An 11472-nucleotide genomic window follows, 5' to 3' on the forward strand; every position below is an offset into this window, starting at 1 on the left:
TGTGAGTCTCAATCAGCTCCTAGTTCAGTAGTCAGTGCACTAGTTATATATAAAATTTATAAAATATACAGTATACAAATTACACAGAAGTTTCATATTTAGGTAGGCTATTTTGATTTATAATTGGTATTTAATTATGTGTACATCATATCTAATATATTACACTTTAATGAAATCATTCTCGGTTGTGATTCACTCGTTTGTGTTTTTTGTTGTCGTTTGTAGTCCGCGTGCCGCTGAATCGAATCACTGAATCATTTCACAAATTATTTGATTCAAATGATTCGGATTCTCCGTCTCTCACTTTTATCATCACAGGATTGGTTCATGATATAGAGAGCGAAATGAGACGCATCTTCTCTGTTACTAAAGGCTAACGTTTTAAGTAACACTAAATAAAGCATTACAATGTTATATTTAATAACGATGCATTTATTTTACATAGATTGTAAAAACGCTTTAATGCAACAATGTCCATTGGTTTAAAAACTTTAAAACCACAAACCTTCCTTCAGGTGAATCACAACAGATGAGGAGACACAATAAACAGTTTATCAGAAACTTTAACTAGAAGTACATCTGTCAGAAAAAATAAAATATGTTATGTTGTATTAGTTTTATGATTTTAGTGAAATTAAATGTTTTGAGAACAAAATACCTTCAATACACCTGCAGGAAAATGAAGATCAGGAGACTTGTTTGAGCTGGTCCTGTGTGTCTCTGTGGTCATCCAGACTGACTAAAGCACTCAATCACTGTAGTTTTAGACAGATTTCAGGAGGCTGTTGTTACAGGTGAAGACAAAGCTCTTAGATCACAAGCTTAAACACAGTGTGCAAAGCATCTGATCAGTTCTAGTTCATTCGCTCAGAAACTGGAGTTTCAGCATCTCTACAACAATCAGCAGAACTATAGCACTCATGATCACAGAGATCAGGGAAAGACATTAACACACAACTCAAGTGTTCATTAGCATTAACAATGACAACAATTAAAGAAATGAGGCAGAAACAAGAGCTGTGACGGGAATGAATGAGAGTGGAAGCAAATGCAGAGTGAACACAAATATTTATTGAAGACAAATATAGTGAACACAAAACTCTGTGGTGATGATGGTGTCTCTCGGCTGGGTGGCGCAGAGGCTTGATGGCTGGTGATGACGTGGCGTGAATCTCCCGTGATGAATACAAATCCAGTGACGATCAACGGCGAAATAAACAATCCAAACGAGAACAAGACCAAGACAAACCAACAAGACAGTCCAACAATCCGGATAAACTATCAGACAGGGAAGGAGAGAATGAGGTGAGTATATGTAGCTGATGGTAATGCGTGACACCTGGTGCGGGGACTGATTAGCAGCTGAATCGAATGAGCATGACGAACCACATGAAAGACACCAAATCACGAGACCTGAGAATGCAGCCGATCCATGCACCGTGACAAGAGCATCACAGATAAAAGACAACATTCTCACAGTACATTTGTATTCACACACACATAAAGCAAAAGAGATTAATTTAGAATATAACATTTATCTTTCTGCTGAATTTAGTAGGCTATAATTTCATTTCAACCAATATAATTGTGTCTTTTGCAGTAATGACTCTCAGCCTATGAACTGTCCTTGTGTTTGTTTTTGTTCCCATGAGCTCCTTCTTGTTTTTCCTCATGTTCTCTAATGCCTATATTTGGTTTTCCTGTTCCTGTTTCCAGTGTGTTTCCATTGATTTCAGGTGTGTCTTGTCTTCCCCTCATTTAGTTGAGTATTTAAGAGTGTTCTGTTTCTGGTTTTCTCCTCCAATGTCCTGCCTCATCCAAGTGAGTGTCTTCATGTTGTACTCCCACTTTGTCTATTAAAAGACTGTTTTGTTTTAAGTTAAATTAAAGATACTAAAAAGGTCATAATCGATGAACCATAATCAATTATACTGCAAATGTTATCATTTAAATTAGTGATGGGTCGTTCTTGAATGATTCGTTCATTTTAAACGAATCTTTAATGTGACTCGGGAAGAACGAGTCGTCTCGGGAGCGATTCGTTCAGTCGCGCATGCGCAATTGCGCAACTATGAACGAAAGACTCAAACCCGAAAGACTCGAGAGATGAACTAATCAATTCTGTTTCCGGCTCAGGTAGCATAGGTTAAGCTTATGGGGCTGTCACGTGATGAACGAACGACTCAAACCCGAAAGTGTCACGTTTCACAGAGGAGGTCAGGGTCCAAAATGCAGGGAAGAGTGAATTTAATAAAAATAAACAAATAAACAAACGAGCAAACAAAAGGCCAACACAACTAGAATACAAGATCAAATAAACAAAACAGGAAACACGGTCTAGGAAGATCAGGAACACAGAGAAACACACACAAAGACAATGCAGCCAGAATGAGTAGTGGGAAATGAGAGTTCTTATAGACCAGATAATAGTGAGCAGGTGTGAGTGTAATCAGTGCTAATGACAAGACAGGAGTGAACAATCAGGGAAGTGCAGTGCAAGGGGAACAGCGACCTCAGGTGGCTGAGGGAAGCCCCACAGCCCAGATCATGACAGAAAGACTCGAGAGATGAACTAATCAATTCTATTTCCGGCTCAGATCGCATTAGTTAAGTTAATATGGGGCTGTCACATAACGAACGAACGACTCAAACCCGGACAGATAGAGGTGAGGGAGCTAATCATAGACTGAAGACCCAGGTAAAAAATGAATTAATCTTTTCTGTTTCTAATAGCATTATAGTTTTGTCTTATTTGTAGTGTGATCAACGTTTGTATAAGCAGTACATGTGTTATGGAAGTAACACGTAGCTTTTTAATTATATTTTGGTAAAATGAACGAAATGAACGAAATGACTCGAAAAAAGATTCGTTCATTTTGCTGAACGAGACTCAAAGATCCGAGTCGGTAAAATGATCCGAACTTCCCATCACTAATTTAAATAAGCCTGCTCATATAAAGTATATAGTATTTTTTTTTTTTTAGATACTAAAAGGGTTTAAAATTTTGGCGTCTAAGACAAAATATATGATATTGAGTTTTAAAAGGAAGTTACCTAATATAGGGCTGTATTTGTTTGGGTCTCCATTGGAAAAGGTAAAGGCTTTTACATTTTTGGGTGTTTGGTTTATTTGTGTTTACTGGTATATCACCCACCCCCTACATTTAGGTATTTAACTTAATGCAGTTTTAAATGATGTTGGGAGTAGGTGGTTAATATTTTACTACAATGTAATTTACCCAAAAATGAAATTCAGTTCAACTGTTTTGATTAGTTATTTAAGCCTAGGTGAACTATAACTTTGTAAAATGTAACCATTTCCTTACAGGCCAGATTTGGAAACTATTTTGTGGAGACTGGAGACTCCACCATTTCCCAGTTACATAAATGTCATGTGAAACACTGTGCTTTCAAGCACCAAAAGAGCATTCAGTTGGCAAAATTTTCACAGAAAAAAAATGTTCGTTGATATGGAAAACACTAGAGAAGGAGCGGTGGATGGAGGCCCCACAAGACAGTTTTTCAGACTGATGATTGTGGAGCTAAAAACAGCCAGTACTTTTGTGGACCTGAAGAAGTGCAAAATTTGGCTTTGATTTCTCGGGGTAAAAAAAACACACTGTTCAATAGCAAAAGTACAAAAGTGTTTTTTTTTTTGTTTTTTTTTGTGCTATAGAGTTACTGTGCAGATGCTTGCTGTTTCTGTAATCCATGCTGGAATTACTCCATTATTTTCTGAAGGACATAACATTTTGTTGAAATTGTTAGTACACATAAATAATAATAGTATACCTTTTGCAGTTTTAAATAATGTATTACTCTTACCTTTATCAACAAAAATGGTGTATTTTAGGTTTCCACTGTTATTTAGAAAAAATGCAAGTGATCGCGCTTGCGCTTCCATGTCAGCTGCAAAGCCCGCTTTCGCTTTCACTCTCTGCAAAAACGACTGGATATGCGTCTAACAGCGCACATTTATCTAGGTTAAGTGTTTAAATGAATATTGTGAAATGCATCAAGTGTTTTATGCCTATAGATTTTATTTAATGCAAGCCGTGTTGATTTGAGAAGGCTACATTTATCAAACATGCTCAACTCATTGCCGTCGGCTGCTTAGTCGTTAGGTCATTACTTACTACTCTTGTCGATGCCCAGGGTAATTTTCCATGTCACAAGTGTACTTCTTGTACTAAGTATGCAAAATGTAAATCATTCATGCACATTAAAAACATATAAGATTAGACAATTCTAATCTTTTTTGGAGTTGGATCCCTGCTGAAAAAATTTGCTAGCAGCCTAGGCTGGTTAGCTGGTCTTAGCTGGTTTAAGCTGACCAGGCTGGGAAAGTGGCCAAAACCCCTCTAAACCCAGCCTGCTGACCAGCTAAAACCAGAATGGTTGACCAGCTAAAACCTGCCAACGAGCCTAGTCTGGTTTTAACAGTTTTTTTCAGCAGGGATACTTGGTAACATTCTGCTATATTTATGAATGATCAGACTTTCTTGGTGTTTTATTTGTAATAACCCTGGAAGTAACTAGTTTTAGCTGGTCTGCCAGGCTGGCTAGCTAAAACCAGCCTGTAAAGTGGCCAAAACCCCTCTAAAACCAGCCTGCTGACCAGCTAAAACCAGCCAGCCTAAGTTGGTTTTAGCTGTTTTTTTTCACCATGGAATTGAGGCCTACCTGAGATCATTTAATCCAGGTGATTGTCTTTAATTGCTGACCTACTTAGAAAAAGGGATGATTATTGTTTGTTTTTGCTCCAATTTTTTTTTTTTTTTATAAAATAAAAAAGTGGTTCTCTAAACTTTTTCAGTCTTGAATGGATCAGTGTGTGGTTAGCCACCCTCTTGTTCTTTTTCATGCTGTAGTACGGATAAAGCTTTAGCGTGGATAAAACTGAGTAATAAAAGGCAACCAAAATCAGCAGTAGCATTTACAAATAAATACATATCTAAAAAATAGCAAAAAAAAAAAAAAAACATACTATTCTGAATTGTTTTGTAAGAGTTGTGCTTGTATAGGTTGATCCTTTTCAATAATATGCTTTAAATCTGGCTCGGGCTCAAACATTGACACCATTGATTACAATACACTGGGATCGCATGCAACTACCAGTTATGGTAAGCGGTGCAGCGTTTCCAGATAATGTGCATTAGGCAGTTAGTGAATCACAACACACTGGGCCAGCTAAACAAACTGAGCCCACACAACAGACCATTTTTAGGAGAATGGAAAAGCGGTGTAGAGAAAAAAAATGTGAATAATAATGATGTATGAACATGTGAACAGTGAACCTCACAAACACAATTAAGCCTTCAAAAAAAGCCAGTGGACAACCCCTTTAAAGTTGTTGAAAGTGAATTTAATGCTTTTGCACACTTTTCAAAGACCCAAGGGGTAACGTATTTACTCCAGAGTGAATGAACAGATGAATTCTGAAATTAAACTTTAGCCACACTTACAATTCCTTGCCAGAATGTGTTTACAAATGAGGCCTCTCTCTGGTGTGAACTGTCATAAAAGCATATAGTGTTTTTTTTTCTCTTTCTACACTGTTGTCAGGTGAAAGCTTCTCTCAGTTGTGAGCTCTCATGTGAGTCCCGAGGTTTGCTTTATTAATGAAAGTCTTTCCACAGTCATTACACATGAAAGGCTCTTGTCCAGTGTGTCTCATTATGTGTCTCTTAAGAAGACTCCTGTCTCTGAATCTCAGTCCACACTGATGGCAGTGAAAACAGCTCTATCTGAAGTGAATTTCCATGTGCTTTTTAAGGCTATCTGCATAAGGGAAACATTTTCCACACTGATCGCATGTATAAGGCTTCTCTCCAGTGTGAATCCTCATATGTTTAGAAAAGGTTGCTTTATGAGAGAAACTCTTTCCACACAGACCACATTCAAACGGCTTCTCTCCAGTGTGAACTCTCAAGTGACCCTTAAGGTCATCTGTTCTTATGAAGCTCTTCCCACAATATTGGCAGGAGTAAGGTTTCTCTCCAGTGTGAATTCTCAAGTGGACTTTAAGGTTTCCGTTTTTACTAAAACTCTTTCCACACTGACCACATTCAAACGCCTTCTCTCCAGTGTGAACTCTCAAGTGACTCTTAAGGTCATCATTTCGTATGAAGCTCTTTCCACAATATTGGCAGGTGTAAGGTTTCTCTCCAGTGTGAATTCTCATGTGAATCTTGAGGTTTCCTTCTTGAGTGTAAGTTTTTCCACACAGTTTGCAGATGAAAGGCCTCTCTCCAGTGTGAACTCTCAAGTGGACTTTAAGGATTCCATTTGTACTAAAACTCTTTCCACAATGTTGGCAGAAGAAATGACTTGTAGTTCCAGTCTTCTGAGCTCTTTTTTGAGAGGACATGTTTTCAGTCTGTGAAAAACTAAAAGATTTTTCTCCAGTTATAAAATCATGATGGTATATATCTTTCTCTTCCATTTCATTCAGATCTTGACTCTCCACTTTCACTGTCACAATATCTAAGGCGAAAAGACAAATGCATGTTAATCCCAGTTTAACAGCATAGCACTTGAAATCAGTTATGGAGCGATATTATTATTTACATTTATTTACAGTTTGTATGTAAAATGTATGTTGCAATGTAATTTACCATTTTGTCCTCACAAGTTTGTTATGCTCCATTATATAGGCATATAAGTCAAGTCAAGTCAAGTCAAATTTTATTTCTATAGCACATTTAAAAACAACAGAGTTGCGCCAAAGAGCTGTACAGAGCTACAGTGTGCAAATAAAAAGCATTAGAATAGACAAGGCAAAATACAATTATAGACACGATTACACCCGATATAATCCATTTAATAGATCATATAAAATCAATCAAAAGCGAGAAGCCAGAAAGAATAAATAAGTTTTAAGAGCTGGATAATGACGGGACAGACCTCACAGCGAAGGGCAAACTGTTCCAGAGTTTAGGTGCCGCAGCAGAGAAGGCCCGACCACCCTTGGTTTTAGAGCGAAAACGTGGGACAGTTAAAAGAAGCTGATTACAAGACCTGAGAGTTCTTTGGGGAGTGTACAGAGTCAGAAGGTCAGATAAGTGTTTTGGTGCAACACCGGATAGCGCTTTGTACACAAAAACTGCAATTTTAAAATCGATTCGGAACTTAACCGGAAGCCAATGTAAAATTTCTAGGATAGGTGAAATGTGATCTCTTTTTTTTTGTACCGGTCAGAAGTCTCGCTGCAGCATTTTGAACAACTTGCAGGCCAGAGATTGTAGTTTGAGGCAGACCACAGTACAGGGAATTACAGTAGTCCAGCCATGATGTAATGAAGGCGTGGATTACAATCTCTAAATCTTTCCGAGACAAGAAATGTTTTACTTTTGCAATCGATCTCAAGTGAAAGAAACTGCCTTTTACCACTGAGCTGACTTGTTTTTCAAAATTAAGTGCCGAATCCAATGTAAATCCAAGATTCCTTACATGAGGTCGAGCACTGACAGGGATAAGCATGCTTGGATGGTCAAAAACACTTAAAGACATTACACAAGCACAAATGATATTAATTGTGTAAAAATATCATCTTAAAGGTGCAGTGTGTAGATTTTTGCGGCATCTAGTGGCGAGGTTGTGAATTGCAACAGTTGTTATCAAATTTATTCATAACGAATTAATTAATTGTAGCCTACCGTTTCCACCGGCATTCACTAAATTCCAGGGGTTTCATTACCACGATGTAAAATGTGCATCCCGTTTCCACCAGTGCTTAATTTCGCTTAACACCAGTGCTTCGCAGCTTGTCTGCGGGTGTTCTTGGCAGGTCCCTAAGACGCGGGCGGCGTCCCTCGACGTCGGGCTGCCAGTCTAGCATCGTGTGCCTCGGCAGGGGATGGAGTTGGTGTTTTTGGAACCGCGGGATGGTGGCTTCGCACGCGGGGCAGGATGTGTTTTATGGGCTACGATCTTCCTATTACAATTATTCTAATTCTTAGTTTTGTATGATGATATGATGAATGGATGGTTCATTTTCATCAACAGGCTTGGTTTTGCCGTGAGAACGGCAGCCTGCAGGATCACGCTGGCGGCTGCCAAACAAAACTCTTTTAGATATCACTCTTTTAGGTTTGGCAGCGTGCCAGCGGAGAGAGCGAAGAACTCGAAGAACTCTGGAGATCTGTTTTTCTTTCTCGTAGAAAGGGGCTCGAAACAGGAGGCTCCGAAGCAAAAGTCTGAATGAGTGGTGCGTGCCGCCATCTTATATACCTGTATGTGCGGGGGAGTGGCTTATTTATAAAGTATACTAGGCTTTGTATTGTACGTCCATATTTCGATGGAAAAAAAATATTTAGTTTTTTTGTTCCAAGCTCTGCTCTGATCTAATTTAATTAAAAAGGATTTAGATTTTTTTTTCAGCTGTTTTTGTATGCCTCATTTATTAACCCTTTAGCGCGTACGATCACACCCGTGTGATTTGTCTTGGCTGGTCCCTAAAGCATACGATCACACCGGTGTGATTCGAACGTTCGCCGCATCACGTCATCAGCTGCTGAATTCAAATCGGTTTTGGCGCTTTTGCTGGCTCTGAGCCAGATCGGACGCGCTGAGCGGTTGACATATCACAACTATTCAGTGTTTTCAACCATATAATGCTTATTTTAGGTTTCAGACATTTAAATACACATAAGTACTAGCAAAACCATACATTTATAGTTTGTAAAATACACACTGATGTCTATGGAAGCGGCAATAATGATCCTACAAATATATTCTGACAACATATTTTATTGATATCATATACAGATTATGTAGGTAACTCTAAAGTTTACTCTCCTCTTCTCCCAGCTCACCAGAGACTTACTTTAATGTCTTTCGGGAGGAGAGGATGAATTTGCGTGTTGTGAATCCCACAGCTCGGATTCAGCGCGAACAAACATGGCGGCGCCCATCACCCGGTATAGATCAACTAACGTGGTCATTATAAAAGTGTTTGAACTTTTAAATACATTTACTTGCACATATTTCGAAATCGGAATATCAGATATTTCATAATATAGTGAGCATGCTTGTGAATATTAATAATAAAAAAGGAAAAACGAAATAAAAGCGATCCATGTGTCTTACAGTGCTGTTGTGGCTGCAATGTGTCACATGACGCGTCACCATGGAAACAGTAATGCCCAACATTCTAAAATAATGGTCGCCTAAAAAAACTCACTCTTTGGGGTTAGAATATTTTAAACTCACGTGTGAAAAGGTTAATGTAAACGGAACTAGTCTGTGTAATTCGTTTGGAGTTCACTGTAATTTGTATTGTGATCACTTACAACTTCCTTGTTATTATTTCCTCATAATAATAATAATAATAATAATAAAATAAGTAAAGATGCGGAGATTGAAATCATGCATTTCATTTGGTTATATAGTGTGATTGTATGTTTTTCGCAAGCGGGTTGCTGCTGCGGCGGGGCGGAGGATCGTGATGTCTATCAGCGATGGCATTGTCTATCGACCCAACCCTAGTCTGTAGATTCTGTAGATAATTCTAAGGTAATAAAAACATAATGGTTAATTAAGTAAGGTCTTTATACACCCCTGAAAACAGTTATGTATATTATATTGCACCTCTGTCTAGAGATCATCTTAAATATTACACAGTGCACCTTTAAGGTAGCTTCTCATTTTAAATTTCAAAATAATTCTAATACTCAAGTTGTGTGTGGCGTTTTCTGAATTATTCCCAATTCATTCTCCTTGTATATGTGCTGTTTGTTGATTATTTAGCTAGAAGTAAAAAAAAAAAAACAGAAAAAAAAAACAGTGCTAAATCACTGGATCATATACAAGCTAGTCTCAGTCTGTCTAAAAAAAAAAATCATATATTACTAAAGATTCATTGAGTTTATTTCTCTTAATGTGAAGAACATGCTGCTGCTACATGAAGAAGAGAAGAAACACTCATCCTAGATCAACTTCTGATGATACATTTACAACTGAGGATGACAGAAGATCAAGATCAGAACAGATGTTTTTTGGAGCACATTTTGTGCTTCTGATTTGAACTGTCTGTCTAACAAATGGTTTGATTTACATCTATTATAACTTACTGGCCATGCTATCTGTTCTCTTAAACCCTTTAAATAAACTAACGTAGGCAGCACACAGTAACTATAGCAAGCTGGAGAAATGTTTTATATTACTAGCAGACTGATGTTTTTGAAGCTCAGAATATTGTAACGTCTGAAAATGTAAATGCATTTTTGGGGAGTTTAATACACAAATCAAATGTTTAATTACTACTCATATGACGTTCTTAGAAAATACTAACTCCTGTAGAGCTGGACATTTTAACAAAGATCAAATGAGTGAGTTCAGCTTTGAGAATGAAAACCAACCTGTTTGTTCCACAGTATCTTCATGTTTGACTCTGAATGTTTCTTCAATCTTCATGTCTTCACTCTCCACTTTAATAAACGCCATCTCTATAATAGTGTCACGTGGATCTCAGGTGTTTTTCTGTGTGTTTGAACACTTTGTCCTGTTTAAGATCAGAATAATAATGAAAAAACACTGAAATTAATAAAAGGACACACAGAAGATTCCTATTTGCATTAAGATGAACTTGGTCTTAACTGAAATAGCATGCTACACTAATGTATTACAGGTTCACGTGATTGTTATTTCCAGTTTTGGTCATCAGTGGTTCGAAACACTGAATCATTTTGTGAATTAATTGACTCCATTGATTTCCAAAAGATCCGTTTCTCCATCTTTACTCGCCAGAGACTGAATTCGTGTTTATAATAAACTGATTCAGATATAGAGAGAAATGAGACACACTGTTTCTGTTACTCATGTGCAGGAGCGCTTTATTCACACAAAACAACCTTCATTAATGCACTAGATAAATAATGACAGACTTACACTCGGTAATAATTCATTTCACCGTTTTATAAACAACCACTGAAACACTTTAAATGATTAAATCACTCACCTTTCTTCAGCCGAATCACAGACAGCAGCGGAGCCATATGACGTCACCAACAGGCCAAAATAAAAGTCCTGTATGTTTGAGTATGACATTTAATATTAGAGGTCTTGTTTCTAAATGTAAAATCAGTATCTTTTTCATCAATTTACAGGACTATAAAGGCAATTATATTTGGTTCATAATATTTTTTTTTTGTTAAAGTGTATTTCATTAGAGGTTTGTAAGGATTACATTGACAGTGGATTCTGAATGGAAATCTTTAATTGTGTTAAAAACATGTAATTTACATTTCCCTAGATTATGTTCATTAAAATTATAAAGAATATAATTTGTGTTCATTAAATTTATTGATATTGTACATGATTCTGATTTATATGATCGCACATTAAGTAATGTACGGCAAAAGCATCATAGTCAAGTTTTTCTAAGAAAAAAAATCCATATTTAAAACGGAATAAACAGTTTTGTCAAGATTACACTAACTGTCACACGTGCAAGAACTATGACTATGAAAA

General features: G+C 37.2%; 1 protein-coding gene across 1 annotated transcript; it reads right to left on the reverse strand.

Annotated features, from left to right (window-relative positions):
- Positions 1–5343: 5343 nt before the first annotated feature.
- On the reverse strand, positions 5344–10500 carry LOC141334119 (uncharacterized). The gene is made up of 2 exons (XM_073839263.1): positions 10362–10500; positions 5344–6486 (listed from the first exon to the last, which is right to left on the reverse strand). The coding sequence occupies exons 1-2, from the start codon at positions 10444–10446 to the stop codon at positions 5744–5746; spliced, it is 828 nt and encodes a 275-aa protein (XP_073695364.1). The 5' UTR covers positions 10447–10500; the 3' UTR covers positions 5344–5743.
- Between the last annotated feature and the right edge of the window lie 972 nt (positions 10501–11472).

This window comes from Garra rufa, chromosome 4 (assembly GCF_049309525.1).
Source record: "Garra rufa chromosome 4, GarRuf1.0, whole genome shotgun sequence".
Taxonomy (NCBI): Eukaryota; Metazoa; Chordata; class Actinopteri; order Cypriniformes; family Cyprinidae; genus Garra; species Garra rufa.

Coding starts and splice junctions, on each gene's coding strand:
- LOC141334119 (XM_073839263.1), bottom strand. CDS start 10,446: ATGGCGTTTATTAAAGTGGAGAGTGAAGACATGAAGATTGAAGAAACA. Junction 6,487..10,361: donor AGATACTGTGGAACAAACAG/GTTGGTTTTCAT, acceptor TTTTCGCCTTAG/ATATTGTGACAGTGAAAGTG.